This window comes from Perissodus microlepis, chromosome 5, assembly GCF_051167445.1.
Source record: "Perissodus microlepis isolate ML-2025 ecotype Zambia chromosome 5, ASM5116744v1, whole genome shotgun sequence".
NCBI classification, from domain to species: domain Eukaryota; kingdom Metazoa; phylum Chordata; class Actinopteri; order Cichliformes; family Cichlidae; genus Perissodus; species Perissodus microlepis.
In genome coordinates this window covers 19,423,809-19,450,208 of record NC_140465.1, presented here as the reverse complement: position 1 = coordinate 19,450,208, position 26,400 = coordinate 19,423,809, and the positions used below count along the sequence as shown (strand labels likewise).

The window sequence follows — 26,400 nt, the reverse complement described above, 5'->3', positions numbered from 1 at the left end:
TTAGGGAATAGTTTGGATTCTTTATTCATTCGCTTGATATCCATTCCATAAACTGTTCTGAGGAAGTCATGAAATTATGCAAGAAAAATAACAGCATTATATTTGTCAGAGATCCTTGAATCAAGTCAGCCTCGTTACATGTCATTTGCAGTTTGAGGCAAAAGACAAAACAGAAGAAATGTTTTAAAAAGTTTTCTCTCTCAATGTTCTGGTACTTAACCAGGATTCAGAAATATTTGAAATTGTTATTTATAATGACAGCTGGGATAGGCTCCAGCGCCCCCCGCGACCCTGAAAAGGATAAGCGGAAGCGAATGGATGGATGTTATTTATAAGCAAACCTTCTATAATCCAACTCTCTTCCAGATCAGCCAGCAAAGCTGATTAACATTTAGCTATAACAATATAATTACTGTAGTTTAAACTTATAAAATTAATTTTTTCATTTTTCAATGAATTTAAAAAATAAAGGTGTAGAAGTATGCCTGTTATTGTCATCTCAACTGCATTTGTGTCATTTTGGACGCTATGTTAATGGCAGATGGTGGTAATCATAAATCCTGATTTATGTATATGTTATTTTTAATTGGTAATGCTGTCTGTCACTAGATCCAGCACAATTACAGTTATATTTCTACATGTTGGAAACAGATGGAAAGAAAGTTTCCACAATATATGTTTTTGCCTTGTTTTCCTTTTAAATGAAAGATTTTTCAAATAAATCAACATATTTGCCAGTTAAAGCTGTGTAATGACAAACTGGGACAGTGGTCTCTGCAGGGCAGAGTCAGCAGACGTGAGCCAACAGTTCATTGTGACAGGAGAAGCAAAGCTGTAGTCAACAACCATCTCCCTACAAAAGAAAGAATAAAGAGATCATATATCTTTGTAGAAATGGCTGAATTCTAAAGCAAAACAAAAACATAAGTACAAAAAAGAAAAGAAATTATACCCAGTAACGTCTGCCTCCTGGTTTTTAATCTTTAGTTTTCTGACAGGAGCTTGCTGTACCTCCTCATAAACTGCAGCCTCTACAGCTGGAAAGAGAGAGTGAAGCAACATTGAAAACCAATGCAGCAAGGACACATACACACACAGCTTTTCACTCACCTAAAAGTCCTTCAGCATTGTTGTCCGAGGGACGCTGTCTTAAAACTGGCCAAAGGAATTTTGGACCATTGTTCTCATGAACTATGATGACCATTCGCATGTCTCCGGTGGCAACGTCTATTTCGTTGTTGCGCACAATCACTGTCACACTGGAAAAACATGGAGTTACTCAACTTTTTTTTAAAGCTGTATAAAGCACCTGCACAGATCATTCTACTTGGATTAATTTAGCCTGCTCTGATTAAATAGCAGTGCAGTGCATAAAGTACAGGGACTTTAATGTAAGCATCTTTTGTAAAAATGAATTTATGACAGTGAATTCATGACAAACTCTACTTCATGTCTGCCCCTGCCATTTTCATTCTGTACTTCAGTTTATGGCCTGAACAAATAATTATTTGCATCCATCAATGCATTTTCTTCCACTTATCCATGATAGGAGCTGGAGCCTATTCCTGAGAATTGGGGTACACCCTGGACAGGTCCTCAGTCTGACACAGTGCTGGCTTGGTTTCTAATAAGTAAACTTAAGTCTGTAAATAAATATAAGTGTATGGCTTGCAGCCTACCTCAGCATAAAAAGTAAAAATCTGTATGCACTCGTCTGCCTGTATTCTTGTGCATTTGGGCTTTACTCAAATGCACTCATGTGAGAAACAATCATGTTCCTGCTTTCGATTTCCTTTTCTGAGCCAGCTAATCTCTGTTCTGTGTGTTTTAAATCTCACAGCCTCTTATCATTTTGCCTTTCGGACTCCTTCATGTGACCCACCTCTTCCAATTGCTTTACCTCATCCACCATTCGCATGTACTCTCCTAACATTGACTCTGATCTGTTACACTATGTCTAATCACCAAATAGCTTATAATTCATACTCTTTACTTATAAATCTTACCGGTGCTTTCAAATGATCTCCCCTTACTGAAATCATATCCCATCTGCTCAATAATCAACACAAAATAAAAAACAAACTTTTTAGGGGTTTCAGCCTCAGAGATGTCAGCTAACTTGGACAGGTGCTGAGAGAGACAGTCTTCTCATGTAAACCTTGGTAACACAGGTGAATAAGGTCACACATCTGTGCTTAAAGCTGAGAGCATGAGTCTCGACCATGATAATACAACATCACCTTCCAGCAGTAATGTGATCCTGACTAGTGTAATATGTCACTGTCTGTCCATCTCGTACAGTGACCCAGTTGGTGTCGATTTCAACATGTTGGCTGTCATTGACGTGTATGAAAATTCTGCTGAAGCCTCCATTTGTAACTGAATCAAGCTCACCATTTACAGACAGTTCTAGAAGAAAAGAGAAATGCTCATCTTATACCACAAACTGGAGTTTTCATATGAAAATAACAATGGGGAAGAAAAATATTAGTTTTTATTACACTGAAAAGAAAAAAATATTAGGATGGAAAAAGCTAACACTACTGACCCCTGCTGGGATAGTGAAGAAGTTTAAGGCGGACAGGTCCACTGACATCAAAGCATAGTGGAACAGTCTGATTCTCAGCTTTTAGCAAAAACCTGTGGAGTACAGGAACTAGAGATACAGAGGTACACAGTGTTAGAACATTTTTAGTGAAATTAAATATTTACCGCAGGTTTTTTACCCAAAATGTGCTTTATAACCCCTGAGCCAAGAATCCAAAAAATACACATTTGTTCATACATACTATGCAGAGCCTGATTTATATAACATGTTATTCTTACAATTTTGTTTGCTTTTCTTTTTGTTTTATGGTTAATGAAGAGATTTGAAAAACAGCCCATGTTTGGAGTTTCCTTCCAGAAAAAAAGTATGTAATTTGCTGCATATCTGAGTACATCATGGGTTGTTTGGAACTTGCAATACAAAAAAAAGCAAACAAACAAAGGAAACCAAACCAAAACAATTACTATTATTTTTTTTATCAACCTGAATGACATCAAGGCAATACAATACCATCAGTGGCTTCCAGAGTAGTAGTATCACGTGAACGATGAACAGCAGCAGGTTGGACATCAGGGAGAACAACTGTAAATACATTTAATTACATACACTAATATTTTAAGTCTTTATGTTGCATATTGAGTTTATAAAAACATCCTGATACTAACCACTGCTTTAAATAAATAAATAAAGACACGTATATATTGAGTCTCACAACTCAGTGTCAGTCTGTAAACATAGTTTGTACATAAATTCTAATTGTTGCACTTCAACTTGTTAGAAATGTTGTTGACAAACATTATCAAAGGCAGCTCCTACACTGGTTTTGACCTGTTCAACCTGCTTCACTCAGGGAAACACTACAGATGCAGCGTAAATAGTTTCTTCCCAAAAGCCATAACCACGCTGATCTCACACATGCACTGACAATACAATACCACCTCCCAATCCAAGGACTACCCTCTACACCCAGACTACACAACTACCATCACTACTGTGTAATATTTAATTAACGTGCAATAACCCACACAGTAAATGTATAACCCTATTTGTTTTTTTCCCATTATATATTTGTACATTTGATGTTTTTTGAATACTGTTCATATGTATTTGGTGCTGCGAAACGGTGCCGACCCCCCTTCTTTTCCCACATGTCTGCACTGAGAAGGAGATGCTCTGTATCTCATTGTGCATGTGTACAGTGACAATAAATAGCATTGTATTCTATTCTATTACCCCACAAATGCAAAACCTGATAGTACATATAAATTCATATAAAAGCTTTGAATGCTTCACTAGAAGAACAGATGTTAGGAAACCCAGTAAAACTACGCATTAAAACTGTGCACACAGGTTTTTTGGGTAATTACCAATACTGTTAATCTAAAGCAGCAGTTACATAAACCTTGCATTGGGTGACGGACTAATAAATTTGTTAAGCACTTTACCTGGTGCAAGGTCTCCTCTCTCTCCTCTGGGGGTATGCTGTTGCAAGACTAAAAATAAACAGTAACATTTAAGAAGTAAATATCTGTTTTTATGAAATACTATTTTTTGTATGTTTTTGTAAAAGAGTACATTTGAAAATTCAGGGATAATATTAATGATTATATTTTAGCATTAACAATATGATTTTGATTAAATAGCTTGTACATACTGGTGGATTAATTATTCCAACCCCCCCCCAAAAAAAATAAATAAATAAATAAAAATAAAAATAAAAAATTGTTAGTTACCAATACTGTTAATCTAAAGCAGCAGTTACATAAACCTTGCATTGGGTGATCTAATAAATTTGTTAAGCACTTCACCTGGTCCAGGATGTCCTCTCTCTCCTCTAGGGGTGTGCTGTTGCATGACTAAAAATAAACAGTAACATATAAGAAGGAAATATCTGTTTTTATTATATACTTTTGTATGTTTTTATAAGAGTACATTTGAAAATTCAGGGATAATATTAATGATTATATTTTAGCATTGACAATATGATTTTAATTAAATAGCGGATTAATTATTCCAATAAACATAGATTTGTTTTGGTAGTTGCCAATACTGTTAATTTTATGGTAGCAGTTACATGAACCTTGCATCAGGTGATGGTCTATTACATTTGTTAAGCACTGTACCTTGAGCAGAAAATCCTTTTTCCATTTTGTGGGGGACCACTTGCACGACTAGAAATAAAGAGTAACATTTAAGAATTTAATATCTGTTATTTTCTTTTAAAAATTGTTTTAGAGTACTGTACAGTTGCCAATCTACCCAATATGTCTGTGTAGGCTTTCAGTCATCCAGGTCATGCTGATCTAAAGAAATTGGAAGGAAAAGTGACTGGACTTCTTTAAGTTTCTTGAAGACATTTCATCTGAGTAGCTTCTTCAGTTCTAAAATCAAATGGTGGAGAGTCCCAGGTATTTCAAGGTTCAAGGATTCAAGGTTCTTTATTTGTCACATGCATAGTTATACAAGTATAACACACAGTGAAATGTAACCTGACACGCTCCTCGACTTGTGGTGAAAAAAAAAAGGGGGAGGGAGGGAGGGACATTATATATATAATATATACATTAGGTGAATGTGCAGTAGTAGCATGTATGCAGCAAGCAGGTGAATTCTGTACATTACGTGAATTAAATAAGAATAGACAATCTGACTTCTACCGGATTGCAGAAGTTGGAACAGTTTGTTGCCAGGATGGGACGGGTCCTTCAGTATCTGCGCTGCTCTAGTCCGGCATCTCCTGGTTGCATTTAAACCCTAGTGGAGGTCCCTTAAGAGGGCTATTAATCATGTGACTCATCACATGAGCCAAAGTGTGAAAAAGGCATGGGTCATTATCACAAGAGGTTTTTGGGTTAAACCACTGTGGGACCTTGCTTCACCTGACGCTAGATGCAAGTAGGGGGTGAGCTGGGAAGGGATCTCAAAGCTGGTTTGTAAGTGGCAGACAGTTGGTGTTGTAAGTAACTCCCTCTGTTCAAAGATGGTCATTCACAGTAGACATAAATAGCTTCTTTTACTCCTCTTTCAGATTATCTGTCTTCTGTTTCCAAAATGTGAACATTGCCATCCTTGACAGAGTGACCTTTGACCTTTAGATCCAGTTGTACAGCCGAGTCTTGTCCTGTCAAGATGGCTCTTCTATGTCATGTGTTTATAGTATGGCTGTTTGGATTCTGTGATGTAGAGGTGTGGCTGGGTCTGAAGTGGACTGGGATGTCATGCTTGGTGAAAATTCTCATTTGGTTCTAGAACTGAAGATGTTTCTCAGATGAGAGGTGAAACATCTTCAAGAAACTTAAAGAAGTCCATTAACTTAGATTCCAAGCTCCTTAGACTACCATGACCTGGATGACTGAGAACCTACCCCATTAGCCTTTTGCAGGTAGTTGTAAAAATTTACCATAGTCTCCGATAGTATTATCCCATTAATAAACTGAAAAAAAAAAACATTCTGAAAGGTCTTCAATTTAGAAGTATCCTTAGAGGTTCTAAGCCTGATCAGAAATGGCCCCAGTGGAAGGGTGGCTGTTTTATGAAAGGGAAACAGAGAGGCAGACAACCATTCACACTGACATTCACACCTATGGACAGTTTAAAATAATCAGTTAATCCAACCCTGCCAATTGCATGTCCTTGGACTGTGGGAGGAACCTGGAGAGGACTAGGGCTGCCACAAACAATTATTTTGATAGTTGACTAGTCACCGATTATTTTTGCGATTAGTCGACTAATCAGATCATACATCCATTGGACGTAAAACGTACAGCTTATTGCACCAGCATGCATCTGCTCTTATATAACTATCATTAGCTTACAACTTTAAGTGTTTAAGGTATGTGCTAAATAAAAATAAAGACAAGATGATAGTTTGTTAAATTTTAATGAAATTTGCAGATTGTTTCGGTGAAGTTTAATAAACTTCTTGCTATCTAAAATATAACAGGACACCGGAGTATATTCTCAAGCATCTCACACTTCTGATAATCAGTTGTCTTCTTGACGTTTATTCAGCTGTGTAAAAACTATAACTTTAATCTCAGCCAAACCGATTTACTCAGGAACAAATAAAATACTAAAAGAAAGGCCAAACAATAACATTTTTAAGTTATCTAAGTGACTTATATATGTTTAACCTGAGTAGCGAAAGACAGCGGTGGGTTTGAAAACGATTTGCCGGGAGTCCAGTGTTCTCACGGGCTCTAGTGCGCCTTGCCCCCAGCTAGGAAAACATCGCAGCGCTTTTGAAAATATGTGGTGTCTTGATAAACTGAGCAGATATTTGAGGTTTACACAGCTACATTCTCGCCTGAAAATATGTTAAACGTTTATTTTGTGACCCAGAAAGAATAATAAGAGTAATATTAAAACTAACTAGCTGCCGCCATTGTTGGAAACTGAGCTGGGCTGCGCTATGAATTCTGGGACACAGCTTCTTCTTCTTCGGAGTTTAACGGCAGCTGACATCCTTGTACATGCAGTGCTGCCATCTTCTGTTTCAGTCCGTTATTACACTCTTAAATCCTACTACTGCGTCTTTTAGGATCTTACGAAAGCTTCAAACAACGCGTCGACTATTAAATCAGTCGTCAACGATTTTGATAGTCGACGTAATCGTGACTAGTCGACTAATCGTGGCAGCCCTAGAGAGAACCCACACAAACATGAGAAGAACAAACACACACACACACACACACACACACACACACATATATATATATATATATATATATATATATATATATATAGAGAGAGAGAGAGAGAGAGAGAGAGAGATAGATAGATAGATAGATAGATAGATAGATAGACCAATTTTAAACCATAACAATTTCGGGAAAATCAGATGTGGTTGAGCAGAAAAAAAAAATAAAAAATCTGATAATGTAAGATGGAATGAGTCTAAAAAATGAACATGCATTTATATAGAACTTGCTGACAACATTAGTACAGCACTCTATATTAGTCATGTTTTCTCACAGTATGTAGTTTATTAGTTAGTATGCATTTATTTATTGTGTATTTATAATGAATAAGTCAGTACAAACTTTAGTAGTAATTATATCTTAATAGAGCACCTGCATTATGTGCCACAACATACCTCAATGTTGCAAATCATGAATGCTTATGACTCATAAAACAACAAAATAATGAACAAATTGATTAATTAAAATTAAGAAACATATTCATTTATATTTATATATAAATAAACCCAAAGCAATCCTGACTAAAATAAAGTTAAAAATTAGGACAAGAAACCATCTTGAATCTACAAGAAAAAGTCTTGTAGATTCAAGATGGTTTCTTGTAAAAACACAATAAAAATAGAATATTATATGAATTGATATGTTTTTTTTTTTTATGTAATGTTTATGTAATGTATGTTTCTCATTAAGAGTCTGTTTACTTGTTATCATCTATCGTCCACCTGGGCCTTACACAGAGTTTCTGTCTGATTTCTCAGACTTTATATCTAATCTAGTTCTGAGCTCAAATAAAATAATTATTGTGGGTGATTTTAACATCCATGTAGATGCTAAAAATGACAGCCTCAACATGGCATTTAGTCTGTTATTAGACTCAATTGGCTTCTCTCAAAATGTAAAAGAACCCACCCACCACTTTAATCACACTCTAGATCTTGTTTTAACATATGGCATAGAAACTGAACATTTAACAGTGTTTCCTGAAAACCCTCTCCTGTCTGATCATTTCCTGATAACATTTACATTTACAATAATTGATTACACAGCGGTGGAGAGGAGACTTTATCAAAGTAGATGTCTTTCTGAAAGCGCTGTAACTAAGTTTAAGAATATAATCCACCCACTGTTATCATCTTCAATGCCCTGTACCAACACAGAGCAGAGCAGCTATCTGAACGCTACCCCAACAGAGGTTGATTATCTTGTTAATAATTTCACCTCCTCACTACGTACGACTCTGGATACTGTAGCTCCAGTGAAAACTAAGGTCTCTAATCAGAAGTACCTGACTCCGTGGTATAATTCTCAAACACGTACCCTAAAGCAGATGACTCGTAATCTGGAGAGGAAATGGCGTGTCACAAATTTAGAGGATCATCATTTAGCCTGGAGAAATAGTTTGCTGCTTTATAAGAAAGCCCTCCGCAAAGCCAGAACATCTTACTATTCATCACTGATTGAAGAAAATAAGAACAACCCCAGGTTTCTCTTCAGCACTGTAGCCAGGCTGACAAAGAGTCAGAGCTCTGTTGAGCCAACCATCCCTTTAACGTTAACTAGTAATGACTTCATGAACTTCTTCACAAATAAAATTTTTATCATTAGAGAAAAAATTACCAGTAATCATCCCACAGATGTAATATTATCTACAGCTACTCTTAGTACCATTGATGTTAAGTTAGACTCTTTTTCTCCAATTGATCTTTCTGAGTTAACTTCAATAATTACTTCCTCCAAACCATCAACGTGTCTTTTAGACCCCATTCCTACAAAACTGCTCAAAGAAGTCCTGCCATTGATTAATTCTTCGATCTTAAATATGATCAACCTATCTCTAATAATCGGCTATGTACCACAGGCCTTCAAGCTGGCTGTGGTTAAACCTTTACTCAAAAAGCCATCTCTAGACCCAGCAGTCTTAGCTAATTATAGGCCAATCTCCAACCTTCCTTTCATATCAAAAATCCTTGAAAGAGTAGTTGTCAAACAGCTAACAGATCATCTGCAGAGGAATGGTTTATTTGAAGAGTTTCAGTCAGGTTTCAGAGCTCATCACAGCACAGAAACAGCTTTAGTGAAGGTTACAAATGATCTTCTTATGGCCTCTGACAGTGGACTCATCTCTGTGCTTGTCCTGCTAGACCTCAGTGCAGCGTTCGATACTGTCGACCATAATATCCTATTAGAGCGATTAGAACATGCTGTAGGTATTACAGGTACTGCACTGCAGTGGTTTGTATCATATCTATCTAATAGACTCCAATTTGTGCATGTAAATGGAGAGTCCTCTTCACCCACTGAGGTTAATTATGGAGTTCCACAGGGTTCAGTGCTAGGACCAATTCTGTTTACATTATACATGCTTCCCTTAGGCAGCATCATTAGAAGACATAGCATACATTTTCACTGCTATGCAGATGACACCCAGCTCTATCTGTCCATGAAGCCAGATAACACACACCAATTAGTTAAACTGCAGGAATGTCTTAAAGACATAAAGACCTGGATGGCCGCTAACTTTCTGCTTCTTAATTCAGATAAAACTGAGGTTATTGTACTCGGCCCTGAAAATCTTAGAAATATGGTATCTAACCAGATTCATACTCTGGATGGCATTACCTTGGCCTCCAGTAACGCTGTGAGGAACCTTGGAGTCATTTTTGACCAGGACATGTCCTTCAACGCACATATTAAACAAATATGTAAGACTGCTTTCTTCCATTTGCGCAACATCTCTAAAATTAGAAATATCCTGTCTCAGAGTGACGCTGAAAAACTAGTTCATGCATTTATTACTTCCAGGCTGGACTACTGTAATTCATTATTATCAGGATGTCCAAAAAACTCACTGAAAAGCCTTCAGCTAATCCAAAATGCTGCAGCAAGAGTACTGACAGGGACTAGAAGGAGAGAGCATATTTCTCCTGTTTTGGCTTCCCTTCATTGGCTTCCTGTTAAATCCAGAATTGAATTCAAAATCCTGCTCCTCACATACAAGGTCTTAAATAATCAGGCCCCATCTTATCTTAATGACCTTGTAGTACCATATCACCCTATTAGAGCACTTCGCTCTCGCTCTGCAGGCCTACTTGTTGTTCCTAGAGTATTTAAAAGTAGAATGGGAGGCAGAGCCTTCAGTTTTCAGGCCCCTCTTCTGTGGAACCAGCTTCCAGTTTGGATTCGGGAGACAGAAACTATCTCTACTTTTAAGATTAGGCTTAAAACTTTCCTTTTTGCTAAAGCATATAGTTAGGGCTGGACCAGGTGACCCTGAATCCTCCCTTAGTTATGCTGCAATAGACGTAGGCTGCCGGGGGATTCCCATGATGCATTGAGTTTTTCCTTTCCAGTCACCTTTCTCACTCACTATGTATTAATAGACCTCTCTGCATTGAATCATATCTGTTATTAACCTCTGTCTCTCTTCCACAGCATGTCTTTTATCCTGTCTTCCTTCTCTCACCCCAACCGGTCGCAGCAGATGGCCGCCCCTCCCTGAGCCTGGTTCTGCCGGAGGTTTCTTCCTGTTAAAAGGGAGTTTTTCCTTCCCACTGTCGCCAAAGTGCTTGCTCATAGGGGGTCATATGATTGTTGGGTTTTTCTCTGTATCTATGAAGCGCCTTGAGGCGACTTTTGTTGTGATTTGGCGCTATATAAATAAAATTGAATTGAATTGAATTGAATTGAATTGTTTCTGTGTTAGGCCTTTTTGTGTTCCCATTTTATTTTTGTAGTCTTTTGTCTATTAGTCTTTTGGTCTTTTAGTCTTTTGTCTATTATGCTTTGTATTCAGCTTTACTTCCCTTGTCTTATCCCTGATTAAGTTTAGCTGTGTTAGCCTTGTGTTTCCATTCTACAATGATTGCTCTCAGTGTCTGGGATAATGTTTGTTCATTGTTGTGCTGCACTGCTGTCTTTAGTGTTTATTCTGCCAATTTGTTCCCAGATCCTTCCTTGTGTTTTCCCCATTATTTCTAGTGCTCTATACTGGACTGCCATTTATATAGAGCTTACTGACAACAGTCTATGTTACTCATGTTTTCTGCCTGTAACTAGTTTAATAGTTAGTACAAGTTTAATTATATTGTATTTTTTTGTATTTATATAGTTAAGATAGTTAATTTATTTTGTACAAACTTAAGCAGCAGTTACATCATAATAGAAAAGCTGCAATATTTGTCACATCATACCTTGACGGCCAATATTTTTTCTTTTTAAGATTCCTGAAATAACAAAAACAAAAGCAAATTGATAACATGAAATTAAGAAACATGTTCATTTATTACTTGCCAAAATAAAGTAATAAACAAGGTCCCTGTTTCTTGTCAATTCATACACGTTTTTCATTCAATTCAGTGCAATTCAAATTTATGTATTGACGTTGAATACATTTAAACAACAAGAATTACATACACCAATATTTAAAATCCTTATGTTGCATATTGATTTAATAAACACACCCTGAAACTAACCCATGCTTTAAATAAATAAAGACACGTATTATATTGAATCTCAAAACTCAGTGTCAGGTTTGTAGTGATGGGAAGTTCAGCTTTTCAGAGAGCTGGCTCTTGTGACACGGCTCCCAAACGGGTCTTAATTTATTATTATCTATAGCCTCATATTTTAGCCCTACTTGGCAAAGATGGATGCTTTGTGTGTTTATAAACCCTTTTGCATTCATTGTTTTTATGAGAAGCCTTATAATTGCCTAATTTTGTGTTCTGTTGCAAAAGCAGGTATTCTTACTTTTGTTTAATATTTTCATGAAAATTTTCATTTTAATTTAACACAAAAACAAAACACTACAAAAATTTTTTTTCACATAACAGAAACAGAACCAAACTCAGTAGCCGAACAGTATTTCATCAGTGCAGGTTGATATTGCAGTGTCTCCTCTTAGTTAGTTAGTCATCTGCTTCTTCTTTAAAGTGCAGCCAGTTGCTGCTTTATTTATGTGTGTCAATCATATTTATGTGTTTTCGCACTCTGCTCCTCGACGCTGTCTACCATCTCACTCACTGACTGAGGGGTAGGGACGTGCAAAACGATCCAGAAAATTCGATACTTTTACGTTTGAATTTTTACGTTTTACACTCTGTAATATAATATCTTAAAAATGAAAGGTTAAGCAAAAAAGTCAGTAATTTCCAGTTAAAATGTTAATGAAAAGCTCTACCGCTGTGAATCCTTCATCAGAAGAATAGATGTTAGGAAACCCAGTAAACTACGCATTAACAACCTTAAGCAGCAATTACATAATATTAAAGCAGCTGCAGTATGTGTCACATCATACCTTGTACGCCACGAGTACGTGTGCTTGAGATTCCTGAAACAACAAAAACACAAATTGATAACATGAAATTAAGAAACATGTTTATTTCGATTTATATATAATACTTAACTAGCCGAATGGCCCAAAATAATACACAAGGTCCCTTTTTCTTGTTCCCACATAGCAAGGAGGTCTGGCCCGGATCTGGTATCAAGCCGGCACTGCTGGCCGACCTCTGGCATGATAGGACGTATGTCATCCAGACATGGGCCAGGCCTGGCAGAGATGGCACTGTCTATGTGATGGCATGCCATCGATTGTGGTTTGGGTTCTGTGGCCCAGGCTCATAGAAAACAGGTCTTCCCTGGATCCGGCATCAAGCTGGCACTTCTGACTGACCGGTGTCATGGTAGGGTGTTTGTCAACCAGATGTGGGCGACCTCTGGCAATGATGGCACTATTCATGTTCCTATTTTCCTATTTTAGTTAGAAGACCCAAATGCCATGTTGCAGCCAAATGCCATGTTGTAGCCAATGTTTCAAGTGCAGGTTTGACAGGTTTGTGAGGAAGCACTCAGTTTAGAGAAAGTGTGTGATTGGGTGAATGTGGCCTGTTGTATGGAGCATTTTGAGTAATCTGGGAAACTAGAAAAGTGCTATATAAGAGTCAGTCCATTCAGAGTTTTGTCATGTTACTTTTGCACTGTTTTGCATGTTCCAGGACGTTATTACATGGCTTGATTAAGGTACACATTGGGCCGACATCTGGGGCCAGACCTGAAACTGTTCTGTGCAGTGTGTCTACAACTGGCCCATGGCTGCACACAACTTACACATGGCCCACATACTGCAAAGAATGACGGCCCTTTGGTTTGCCAGAGGTTGTCCACACATGGGCCAGCACAGGACCACTAGTGTGTCTGCAACTGGCCTTGTGCTGGCCTATGTCTGGGCCACATCTGGCAAACCAGATCTGGGCCACCAAAGGGCCGTCATCCTTTGCGGTATGTGGGCCATGTGTAAGCACATTTTGTGGGCCAGATCCGGGCTATACCAATTTTGCTATGTGGGTTGATTCAAACATGTTTTTTTTAGTAAAAATGTGTTAATTCAATTCATTGCAATGCAATTTTATGTATATAGTGCTAAATTACAACAACAGTTGCTTCACAGTACTGTATATTGTTAGATTATTCACACAGGTTTTGTCTTACTTTTATTATTCTTTTATTTTTTTAATTTTCTTTTTTAATCATTAGAACAACTGAATTAAAAGGTAGTTCAGTTTCTTGAACATTGAACTTATAGAGACTAGAGTTTGAGAAATCTGTTAAAAGCTAGTTTAAAAAAATGACTGAATTAACTGAACTTCTCAGAGAAGTCATAAATTTCAAGAACTAAACTTGTTTTTCTGTTCAGGAATGTGAGTTAATTATGTTACCTAGAGGTTTGGGGTTAAACCATTGTGGCATCTAACCTCACCTGACGCAAGATGTGAGTGAGGGTTGAATTGCCTGGAAAGGGATCTCAAAACTGGATTGTCGTAAGTAACCCCTTCTGTTCAAAGATAGTTGTTGACAGTGAACATAAATGGCCGCTTTCATTCCTCTTTCAGATTATCTATTGTCTTCTCCTTCCAAAATGTGAACATTGGTATCCTCGACAGAGTGACCTTTGACCTATAGATCCATTTGTACAGCCAAGTCTTTTCCTGTCAAGGTGGTTCTTCTGTGTTGTGCATTTTTTAGAGTGGGTGTTGGGTATTCTCCAATGTTGAGGTCAGTGTTTGTGTTTTACCCATTATTCCTAGTGCTCTAGACTGGATAACCATTTATATAGAGCTTACTTACAACAGTCTATAGCTGTGTCCCAAAACGTCGGCTGCATCCTTCGGAGGCCGCATTTGAAGGCCGATTACATCACAGCCAGGCGACGAAGGCTGTCCCAATTCGTCGACTCCTTCAAATGCGGCTGACAAATGCGTCCTTCATTTCCCCGAATTTGAAGGATGGGTCGGGTGTGTCCTTCGTGGCCCACCATATCCCAGAATTCATAGCGCGGCCCAGCCAAATTTCAGCTGCCAACAACGGCGGCCGCTACTGAGTTTTAAAATTAGTCTTATTAATCTTTCTGGGTCACAAAATAAACTTTTAACATATTTTCAGGCGAGAAAGTAGCTGTGTAAACATCAAATTTCTGCTCGGTTTATCAAGACATCACATATTTGCAAAAGTGTGCCGACGTTTTCGGAGACGTCTGTTACCCACCCACTCGATAGCTAGCCGGGGGGGTTCAATGGTCACTCCAGCCAGCGAGAGCAGCGGACTCCCGACTTCATCGTTTTCAGACCCCCGCTCTTTCGCTACTCAGGTTAAACATGATATATAAGTCACTCTGATAACTTAAAAATGTAATTTTTTACCCTTTTTCTGTGTTTTATTTGTTCCGGAGTAAATCGGTTTGGCTGAGATCAAAGTTATTAGATTAAATAAAACTTTATTAATAATTAACTTTATTAATTCCTCCGGAATTTTCACACAGCTGAATAAACGTCAAACAGAAAACTGATTAAACAGAAGTGTGAGATGGTCGAGAATTTACGCCAGTGTCCTGTTATATTTTAGATAGCAAGGAGCAGACAGACGAGTTTATTAAACTCCACCGACACAGCGGTAATGCAAATCTGAAGGCTAGACCGTCCCATTTCACAGCCTCGCACTTCCGGCCTTCTCGGTCTTCGAAGGACCCGGCCCACGTAGACCGCGAAGGCCGGGTCCTCCGAAGGATGCAGCCGACATTTTGGGACACAGCTTATGTTAGTCATGTGTTGTGGGGCGTGGTCTGCGGTGCTGGACGCACCTGCACAGCATCCATAATCACACCTGCTGTGTTAAAACACAGTGAATCGGGGTTTGGGGCTGAGTTGTAAGCTGTGTTGAATGTGGTGTGATGTGCAATATAGATGGCTCTGAACGACAATCTCTGGACCCGCTGTATCACACTGTTAGGGTGCCTGGGTCGTCGACCCAGTGTTTTGTGTTTTTGGTTCTTTGATTTTGTTTATTTCATTATATTATGGGTTATAGGTTTATTCTTAGTTCAGGTTTTCTGTGTGGGTTTTGTTAGAGTTTTAGTGTTCTGGTTTTCTGTCTGTTATCCATAGTTGCTGTCTCCCCGGGTCAAGTCTGCGTCTCTGTGTTATGTTTCCTGTTTTACTTTGAAAGTCCTTGTCTCATGTTAATGTCTCTGGTTTTGCTGCCTTTGTCTTGTTAGGCCTGATTTGCCCCAGCTGTGTTTCCCTCCTGTTTCCCATTCCCTGATTGCTACCTCTGTGTATTTAAGCCCTGTGTTTCTCTTTGTCCGTGTCGTGATCTACCCTCATCTTGCTGTGTGTTCTGTTTGCGTAAACTTATTTTGTATTCTCAGTTTTGTTATCCTTTTAAGTTCAGCATTAAAGCTGTTTTTTGTAGTTTACGTTTGTCTCCGGAGTCTGCACTTTGGGTCCTTTCCTGCCTGCACACAGCCGTTTCATAACACACACCATATCATGTTTTCTAACAGTACCTAGTTTATTAGTTAGTATAGGTTTACTTATATAGTGTATTTATAGTTATTAAGTTAGTACAACCTGAAGCAGTAATTACATCATATTAAAGCAGCTGCAGTATGTGTGGCCCGGATGCACTGTCTACATTGGCTGTCTCTCACCCTTTTTCAACCCTCTTTCAATAAATATTCTCAGTTGTGGTTATTATGTGTGAGTTTTGATGTTTGAAGTTTAGAACTTTTAGTTTCTTTTCTTAATTTTTGTAATCATAGTGATGCCTCTGTTCCCGGTCTGCACTGGTTAGTATCTATCAATAGTGGTCCAAGGAAGGAACAGTGGTGAACCAGCGATGGGGCCATGGGCGGCCTAGGATCACTGAGAAATGTGGGGAACAAAGACTGGCATGTGTGGTTCGATTTAACAGATGAGCTACTGTGACAATGACGTTAGTCTACTCACCAGATGTACGGCCACCCAGGCGACTACTAGAAAGCAAATGTAGTCTTGAAAATGACTGATCTACAGGGAGCTGCTGTCTCTGTGGTGTTTCACCTTCCTTTGGTTTATGAAGCACATCTGTGTTCTCTCCTGGAGGCTTTGTGACCACCATAGATGTGAGAGGAGTCACAAAACTGTATTTGAGTGACAGCTCCAAAGCCTCCTTCTTTACTTTCTCTTTCTCTGGTCCCGATAACTGAAGCCTGTGCCACAAAATATTAAATAAATATGAACATTAAGAAAGAATTAAATGTGCACTTGATAACTTCTGCATGTCCTTGGCCCATCTTGAGTGTTTTTAAAGTACTGCTGTATAGGTGGAATTTTTAGAAAATGGAAAGATTAGATTAGATTTTGTGATTCTAATCATAAAAATGGATAAAACAATAATTTGTGTGTAATATTATCACACAAATGGTGACAACAGTGAGTTCATGTGCCACACTTCTTTTTAAAGCTGGTCCTCATTTCCAGATCAACGGAAAAATTTACTGATACATTCAATAGAATGTAAAATGTGGGTTTTTAGGTCATCGGCTGCCTGCTAATATGAAACAAATTTTCAAGACAGGTTAGCCTCAAACAGAGCTATGCAATTTGAAATGTGTTTTGTTTCTGTAATGAATCATTTCAGTCATGACTTGTTTACTGAACTGTGTTTATGGTAGTTTTCATGATAGATTTCTAACTTGCTTATACAGTTGTGACTCAGTTATTTATGGTGGCAGGTGCTATCAGTGTTATGAAATAGAAACACAACATGAGAAGCAGGTTAGGAATCTTTTACCATTAGCTACTTTCAGCCACTCCCTTATTCACAAGCTGGTCCACATTTTATGATCGGGCAGCTTTTTATCATCATCGTCATCACCATCATCTTTATTTATAAAGCACTTTAAAAACAACCACAGGTGACACAAAGTGCTGACATTAGAACTAAATAATACAATTAGATGAGGTATAAACAAAACCCAAATAAAAGAAGGAAAAAAGGAAAATAATTAATTAGTTAGTTAATAAATGGTTTAATTCAAAGAGAAACTAAGTCTCACTACAGTCAAAAGCCAGCTTTTTATGCAGCTTTTTATGCCAAATGCCCTTCCTGCCACAACCCCAAGGGATTTGTGACTCCTCTCAGAATCAAACCTGGGGTCTTTGCTCCTTAGAAACATGTATAAAGCTTGTCAAAATAAAGAAATCACTGTAAATATGTTACCTCAGGGAAATTATTAAATAACTTTGGCCTTTTCTAAAAGCCCAACTTTATTGTACATTTGACCATTAAATAGTTTAACGGAAACTGTTAGGAACAGTCAAATGAGGAAAGATGGCATATATCATACTCACTCTTTGTCTAGTAGCTGTTTAACTGTGAGGTACGCCCAAACCCTCTGGATACGGTCATCAGACACTGTTCCAGTGGATTCCACGGTTTCATTTGGATTAGAGAATATTATTCTTCTATTACTCTGTAACAATTCAAATGCAATGTAATGTCAGTATAGATACAGGGAAAACAGTTTAAGAAAATGACAACTGATGAGTCCTGTGAATCTATCTTTACCGAAATGGCCACAACTTGAGGGGTGAAGGTTTCAATATTGTTATCTGTGATCTCACCGGCCACCACAATCTCAGAACCATTATAATACTGGCTGAACTTAGTCTGGGTTAGATTGGTCCCACCCACATAGATCATTGTCACGTCTGTTAATAGAGGTGTGGCCACCTCTTCATAGAAACCCTGTTGATATACAATGTGGACATTATACAAACTATTCTTGTTTTTTCTTTCAATCCTCTGCGATTTTTAAATCACATCATAAGAGTATTTAATGTATAAGGAAAATTACCTTCAGCTGTAAATCAGCATCAGAGTCTTCATATATCCGCCGTGCCACACCATTATTTTGCAGCGACATTTTCTCAAGGAACTTAAAATCAACATCAAAACCAAAACCAAGACAGTACAGTGGGAATTTGCCTGCAATAGCCTGTCTTACATTTGACTGAATATTCTCCAGGTTTGTCACCCCTGAAAAGATACAAGATATACCCAGATAGAGTCAGAAATAACAGTCTCAATAATGCTAAAAAAAAACTTGATAAAAAAGCTTAAAACGTATAACTAAATTAAATACAGTGTTTAATCTAATCCCCTATTTCTTGAAATATTCTTGCACATTTATGTAAATGTGTGCTTTATTATAACCTGAGGTTGGGTCTCCATCTGTAAGAAGTATCAGAATAGATGCTGAACCTTCTCTGCTATGATCATTCAGCATACGTGCTCCTTGCAACACTGCTTCATTTATATCTGTGGCTGAAATTCAACAACAAGCAAACAAAGTTTCAGTCCAGACATTTTTCTGTCAAGTGTTCATATTCCAAAATATATGTTTACTGCAACTTCTCACATCCTCTAGCTTGTATATTGCTTGCAAAGTTTTTGGCGCTTTCCAGGTTTTTGCTGTTGGCCTGAACGAGTTCTCGCTTCCAGTGCAAAATGTTGCCATCAAAAGTGATCAGACCAAAGTGATCATCTTCTGCCAGATCATTCAAAATGTGGATTAATGCGGTCCTAGTCTGGGCAAAAACATGTTACATTTTTAAAGTGATTTAAACATATTGCATGTTTTAGAATTATAGAGTGAAAAACCACCACAAAAGTGTTGATAAAAAGTGCTTTCCCTTTTCCTGATTTCATATTTTTTCCATATTTGTCACAGTTGCATGTTAAAGATCATTAATTTAATTTTAACATTAGGCATAGATGACCCAAGTAAATGCAAAATGCAGTTTTTAAATGATCATGATTTAAATAAAAATATATATAACCATATGTATCTGTTTCCATGTGTAAAAGTAATTGCCACCCTCCTAATTAAATGTTCATGAATTAACTAAGCTTAACCAAGCAAAGGTGATTTCCACACCCAGGCCTGGTTACTTCCTGACATATTGAATCAAGAAGCCACTTAAACAGAATATGTCTGACAAAGTGAAGCAAGCTAACAAATATCAACAAACAACACATCAAGCCCTAAACTAATGAATCTTGAGAACACCTGAGAAACAAAGTTACTGAGATATATCAGTCTGTAAAAGATTTTCTGTTTGTGCGTTGAAGCTCAAGCATACTAAAATTATGCTGCACGGCAGTGATCCAAAACACACAAGGAAGTCCACCTCTGAATTACTGAAAACAGAAATAAATGAGTAAAATAAATAAACAATTCATGTCAGGACTTAAATCCCTTTAGATGCTTTGGCATGGCCTTAAACTGACCGTTGTAAACCCTCAAGTGTGGCTGAAAGAATTCTGCAAAGAAGAATGGTCCACAGCAATGTTAAAGACTCATTGCAAGTTATCTCAAAGACTTGATCGTACTTCTTGCTGCCAAGGCCAATTATTAGTTTTAGAGTGCAAATATTTTTTTTCACATAGAGCCGGTTTCATATGCTGTGTCAAACCCCAATTTAATTGCTGGAATCTAACATAACAAAACAAACTGGAAAAAAACATGAACTAAGCAGGCAGGCTGAACACACGGCAAGAAAGGAGGGAGAATGTGACGCTGAACAGAGGGAAACACAGACACTAAATACGAGAGAGAAAAAGGGCAAAGGGGAAACACCTGAGAAACACAGCTGGCAACTAATGAAGCAGACAAGACGGGAGAGAAGCAAAACAGAACATGACACACAACAACAGGAGACTATCAAAGTAAAACAGGAAGTACAGGGAAAACACACACACACACACACACACAGATATCCAAAACCAGAAATACTAAGTAAACTCAGGAGCATAAGCATACTAAACTAAGAACTAAATGATTCAGAGAAGATTGAAAAACCTCAACCTCAAAACAGTAAAAACAAACCACTGGGACAACGACACAGGTACCCTAACAGGCGATACTTTTGGAAAATGTCTGTGAAGGTTCTCAGTCATCCAGGTCATCGTAGTCAAAGGAGCTTGCAAAGAAAAGCGTCTGGACTTCTTTAAGTTACTTGAAGACGTTTCACCTCTCATCCGAGAAGCTTCTTCAGTTCTAAGGTCAAATGGTGGAGAGTCCCAGATATAAACCTAGTGGGAGTATCCCCCCACAGAGGGACAAAAGGACCCCCTGATGATCCTCTAATCGCCTGAGCCAAGGTGTGAAACTGGGTGTGGGTCCCAATCAGCCAGAGTTTCGGGTGTGTTCATTGTGAAACCTGGCCCCACCTTATCATGCGAATTCCTGAGGTCAGATGGCCCAGGATGTGAGTGGGCGTTAAGGCGTCTGGGAAGGGATCTCAAAACTGGATTATAGATGGCAGAGAGTTGGTGTCGTAAACCCCCGCCTCTGTTCAAAGATGGTCGCTCAGTCACAACAATACCTACGAAGCCTTAAAGCGAGACCCCACAAGCAGCTACAAAAAGAAAGTTATAGCGTGCCTTCAAGACTTTGAAAAGGACAAAATTATTGACTGCCTTACATATCACCGCCTTTACCCAGGGGATGCCATACCCTGCATCTACGGACTTCTTAAAATCCACAAGGAAGCTGTCCCACTCAGACCCATAGTCAGTAGCATAAACTCAGCCACTTATAACATTGCTAAACACCTTGCTACCATCCTTGCTCCTCTTGTGGGGAACACCCCACACCACATCAAGAACTCCACCGACTTCACTGACAAGGTCCAGAAACTTACCCTGGATCCAGATGAAACCATGGTGTCCTTTGATGTAGTCTCTCTCTTCACTTGCATACCCACCACGGAGGCCGTGGAGACTGTCAGAAAACGACTACAAGAAGACAGCTCCTTGGAGGACAGGACCAACTTCACACCCGATCAGATTTGCACACTGTTAGACCTCTGCCTCACCACTACATATTTCAAATACAACGAAGGCTTTTACAGACAAAAACATGGCTGTGCCATGGGCTCCCCCGTGTCACCTATTGTAGCCAACCTTTACATGGAGGAAGTGGAAAGGAAGGCTCTTGGCTCTTTCAAAGGAAGAGTACCCAGCCACTGGTACAGATATGTGGACGACACCTGGGTCAAAATCAAGACACAAGAAGTGGATTCCTTCACTGCGCACATTAACGCTGTGGATAAAAACATCAAGTTCACCAGGGAAGACACAAAGGACAACTGTTTGCCTTTCCTGGACTGCGCTGTGCACATTGAAGAGAACGGCAAACTCAACATCGAAGTTTACCGGAAGCCCACACACACGGACCAGTACCTCCTCTTTGACTCCCATCACCCTTTGGAACACAAACTTGGAGTAATTAGGACCCTACACCACCGGGCAGAACATGTTCCCTCTAAGCCTGAAGGAAAAAAGAAGGAACACACACATGTAAAGGAAGCACTCAAAATGTGCGGCTATCCTAAATGGGCGTTCTTAAAGTCAGCAAAGAGGCACAGAAAAGAAGACCAGACACCAGCGAGGGAGGATAAGAAGGACAGACGCAACAACATTGTCATCCCCTATGTAGCCGGTGTATCAGAAAAACTTAGGAGAGTTTTCTCCAAGCATGACATCCCGGTGCATTTCAGACCCAGCAACACGCTCAGACACAAACTGGTTCACCCGAAAGACAAAACGCCAAAACACAGACTTAACAATGTGGTGTATGCTGTACAGTGCAGCGAGGAATGCCCAGACCTCTACATTGGAGAGACCAAACAGCCACTTCACAAGCGCATGGCACAACACAGAAGAGCCACCTCCCCCGGGACAAGACTCAGCAGTCCATCTGCATCTTAAGGATAAAGGACACTCTTTCGAGGATGCCAATGTTCACATTTTGGACAGAGAGGACAGATGGTTTGAAAGAGGAGTGAAAGAAGCCATCTATGTGCACTGTGAGCGACCATCTTTGAACAGAGGCGGGGGTTTACGACACCAATTCTCTGCCATCTATAATCCAGTTTTGAGATCCCTTCCCAGACGCCTTAACGCCCACTCACATCCTGGGCCATCTGACCTCAGGAATTCGCATGATAAGGTGGGGCCAGGTTTCACAATGAACACACCCGAAACTCTGGCTGATTGGGACCCACACCCAGTTTCACACCTTGGCTCAGGCGATTAGAGGATCATCAGGGGGTCCTTTTGTCCCTCTGTGGGCGGATACTCCCACTAGGTTTATATCTGGGACTCTCCACCATTTGACCTTAGAACTGAAGAAGCTTCTCGGATGAGAGGTGAAACGTCTTCAAGTAACTTAAAGAAGTCCAGACGCTTTTCTTTGCAAACTTTTGGAAAATGTTTTTTCCAAAATAAATAAACTCATCATCATTTAAAAACAGCATTTCGTATTTACTTAGGTTGTCAGTATCTAATACTAAAATCAAATAAATCTAAAGCATGTTGGTGTCATAAAGATGCAAAAATCAGGGAGGAGGGCAAATATAGACCCTTCAAAGAATTTACCTGGAGTATTTTTCTGCCACGCATTGAGCCACTCTGATCAATAACAAAGACGACATTTTTTGGCACTCGAGGAAGATCAGATGGAGCAAAGTGATGAACAAAGTATCCGTCAGATTTCTAAGGAGCAGTGAGAAGAAGGTTCTTTGGTCAAAAGATAATTTAAGGAGCAGAAAAATATAATATTAATTCAGCATTTCTTTTTCTCTTTGTGTGTACATTGATAATTGACCAGGTTTTACCTTGATGTGTCCTAGTCCATTGTCCCTGTTGACATCATAAACAATAACTAGATCTCCATTCATACCCTGATCACTACAGCTGTCACACATCTTCTGTTGGTCAACTGTTGGATAGAAATACACCCACGCCTGGAAACAGAATGAATTTAATTCTTTAGACTCATGAGAGACAGAGAGGTCAGTGATTTTAATTTCTGTTTACGTGATAAAAAAAAACTGTGTCCTTTCCTTCCAAACCTTTGATTGCATTAATCTTAAAGGTGAGAATGTACAAGCTCAATTTCAAAATATTCTGCACAATGTGTAAGATCTTAATATAAACAAAACTTTCAGACAACTTACACTCCATATTAAAGAATAAAAGCCAGCAGCTTAAAATTCAGTTTTCTAACAAGTCTAATTATACTAAAAAATATTTAGGTCTGACTGGGCATAAAAAGAGAAGCGGGGAATTTCAGCAGTAAAGATGGTCTCACCACTTTCTCAAAGACTGTCTAGGAAACTAGACAGTTATAATATGATATATTAAAAGATTCAGAATATAGAGACATATGTTTTTACTCAAGGACCAAATGTTTGAATCAATATTTTATCATTGTCCATTCAGTTGGCACCACATCTAAAATAGACGAGACTTTGTAGTAGCAATCCCTGCATGAGCTCAGGAACACTTGAGAAAACCATTGTCAGCTAATATGGTTTGTTGTTGTATACACAAATAAAAAAAAAAGAAAAAGAAAAATCAACAAGTTTGTGAAACACTTATTTCTTTTTTAATTTCTTATTTGAATTTCTTATTTCGTATTGAATGTGGACTGACGTGATAAGAAACTGTCATGTACACATGACATGGATAACTTGTGTATTTGTACATTTCTGTGTAGCTTCCACCATTTAATCCTTGCCTCTTCCTTCCCTCGCTTCCTCTTCCTGATTTTCAAAGGCATCCTACAACCTACCATCCTATCCTGATAGTATCTATTTTATTGTCTGTTGTGGCAGGACTTAGGTTCACTTAATGCTTTACAAAGCTGAAAATTCCAATATACGGTACCTCTTTATCTGTGTGTGTTTTAGTGATGGCATTAGCGAGGGCTTTGGTGCTCAGGCCTCCTTTCACATCGATGAAACTGATGCCAGCTTCCTCGTGAATGTGCACATCCACCTGGTATTAAGTACAGTAAATATAAGATCTAGTCATGGCTTACCTCGGCATTGTTCCCCTAAACAATCACTGAACAGATAGCAATAAGACAGTCACCTTGAAGTCACTGACAGGCTGCATGGGTCGAGCATGAATTTGCAGCTCGTACTTGCCACGTGTTCGTTTCATTAATTCCTCATATGTGAGTTCAAAAGTGACCTTTTTGTGAGCAGCCACAGTTACAGAGGTCTTAAATTCCTCCAGAGTCCTTCCTACAGAACTATAGCAGAAACAATAATCATTTCCTTAAATAGAATGTCACAGCAGGTTATTGCTAAAATGAGAACATTAAAAAAACAGAACAAAAAACCCCCAAAACCTTCTGGGGGTAGTCCTCTACCACCCAGTCTTACCTCTCCCAGCCCTCACTCTTCCCCACTCTGTCATACAACATGTCCTTCACATACATAGGGAGGGGGTCATGGATCGCATAGGTTACAAAGAGTGAGGCCATTCATGTGGCTTTGCTGGCTGTTCTGCGCAATGATTCCTCTGTTCATGAGTGTAATTAGCTACACCAATGTTTATTAACACTATAGTTTTCACATGGTCATATTCATCCAGTACACTCACACTCCACAACACACCAACCCAACTCAACACTGAGTGGGAAGAGGGGACATCTCCCCAAACCCTTGTTTCAAACACCCTGCCTGTGATGGTGGTATCCAGGAGGTTTGTGGTGCACTTTGGCTTTGTCCCGGTTGGTCCTGTAGGACTTTCACCCTTTGGCCCATGGATCCCCCCAAAAAACTTGTTCTGAGAATTGTTTTTTATGTCAAGTTATGACTGAACTCAAATACCTGACAAGTCCAGCACTTTCACCACGGGACACAGCTTCAGAGTACTGTTGCTGAGCTTGCTCCTTAGCTTTCACAACACCATCATAAACTTGGCCATCGATAAACCTGGAGGACCAAGAGAAGCCCTGGTGTAAATACACACTATTGAGTATCCTGTAATTTGTTTTTCACTGTAGAATTCTTTATTTGCAAATGTCTCTGGATGGTTACACATTATTTTAACTTCACACACATTCGAAATTTACTGATGAAGGCATTCTTGGGAATCCGAACATGGAATTCAATTTCCTTTGACTCGTTCATACGATTGGCCACACGGCTTGTGATGACAGTGGTGGCATAACGACTGGTCACTGTGGAGTTGATGTGAAAGCTGTAGATGTCCCAGTCATCCTGAGCAAACACAGGAGGCACATTTTTAAAAAACTGGCTTGGGTGATCTTATTGGTTGACCAAAGGTCAGATGTATTTGAAAAACAATGTGTTGGTGGATGACATCAGTGAAATCTAATTGGTTTAACTGCAGTAACACCCCATTCTTTTTATTTTTCCTCTAGTTTTAACTATTACATTCTTTCCCTAAAGAGTTGATTTCCCAGACCGACTGGAAAACAGAAGTTTCCAAAGTCAGAATAATATTACAATATTTAAGTTAAAAAAAGAATAGACAATAAATATTTACTTAATGGGACTTGGCATTTTTAACCTTAACTTAGAACTTACCATTACCGTTATCAATACCAAGCTTTAACTATTAAAGTTTGCTCAAATTTCCTTTTGACTTCGACCCAGAGCAAGAATAAAGTAAATATGCAAACAGAGATTGATCGAAATTCCTTCAATTCACAAGACATTATGCGATCTTACTGTATATTAGCTAGCTAAAGATTTTAACCTTTTATTTTTGCCTCCTCAACATCCGTAATGCAAACACGCACACACACACATTTTTTTAGATTTTGGATTCTTGAAGTGGTTCTGTGGCCCTTTTTAAGTATTATGATCTTACCTTGTTTGGCAGTGTGGAGGCCAAAGACAGCAGCAGTCCAAAGAGAGTGATTTGCACCACACTTCTCTCCATTATGCCTCCTACCAGAGTGCAATCAAGGCAGCTGAAACTGCCTTTTAAACTCAAACAAGGACA

The 26,400-nt window shown here is 38.8% G+C and overlaps 1 protein-coding gene across 2 annotated transcripts; it reads right to left on the bottom strand.

The window, feature by feature from the left end:
- On the bottom strand, positions 1-26,400 carry LOC146387176 (inter-alpha-trypsin inhibitor heavy chain H3-like). Of its 2 annotated transcripts, XM_084928572.1 has the most exons (24): positions 26,266-26,400; positions 25,489-25,649; positions 25,257-25,361; positions 24,511-24,673; positions 24,304-24,414; positions 23,250-23,378; positions 23,011-23,127; positions 18,986-19,154; positions 18,781-18,891; positions 18,422-18,603; positions 18,133-18,312; positions 17,916-18,037; positions 16,530-16,771; positions 12,545-12,577; positions 11,439-11,471; positions 4,672-4,719; positions 4,357-4,404; positions 3,994-4,041; positions 3,059-3,130; positions 2,549-2,656; positions 2,241-2,409; positions 1,111-1,259; positions 953-1,037; positions 1-853 (listed from the first exon to the last, which is right to left on the bottom strand). In XM_084928572.1, the coding sequence occupies exons 1-24, from the start codon at positions 26,335-26,337 to the stop codon at positions 739-741; spliced, it is 2,772 nt and encodes a 923-aa protein (XP_084784698.1). In that variant the 5' UTR covers positions 26,338-26,400; the 3' UTR covers positions 1-738. The 2 variants fall into 2 exon arrangements, with proteins under 2 accessions (XP_084784698.1, XP_084784699.1); XM_084928573.1 differs by lacking the exon at positions 11,439-11,471.

Excerpts from the sequence above, each read along its gene's own strand:
- LOC146387176 (XM_084928572.1), bottom strand. The coding sequence starts at position 26,337 with ATGGAGAGAAGTGTGGTGCAAATCACTCTCTTTGGACTGCTGCTGTCT. Across the intron at positions 25,650-26,265 it reads CCTCCACACTGCCAAACAAG|GATGACTGGGACATCTACAG; the intron begins GTAAGATCATAA and ends GTGTTTGCTCAG. Across the intron at positions 16,772-17,915 it reads AAACAGCTACTAGACAAAGA|GCTTCAGTTATCGGGACCAG; the intron begins GTGAGTATGATA and ends TTTGTGGCACAG.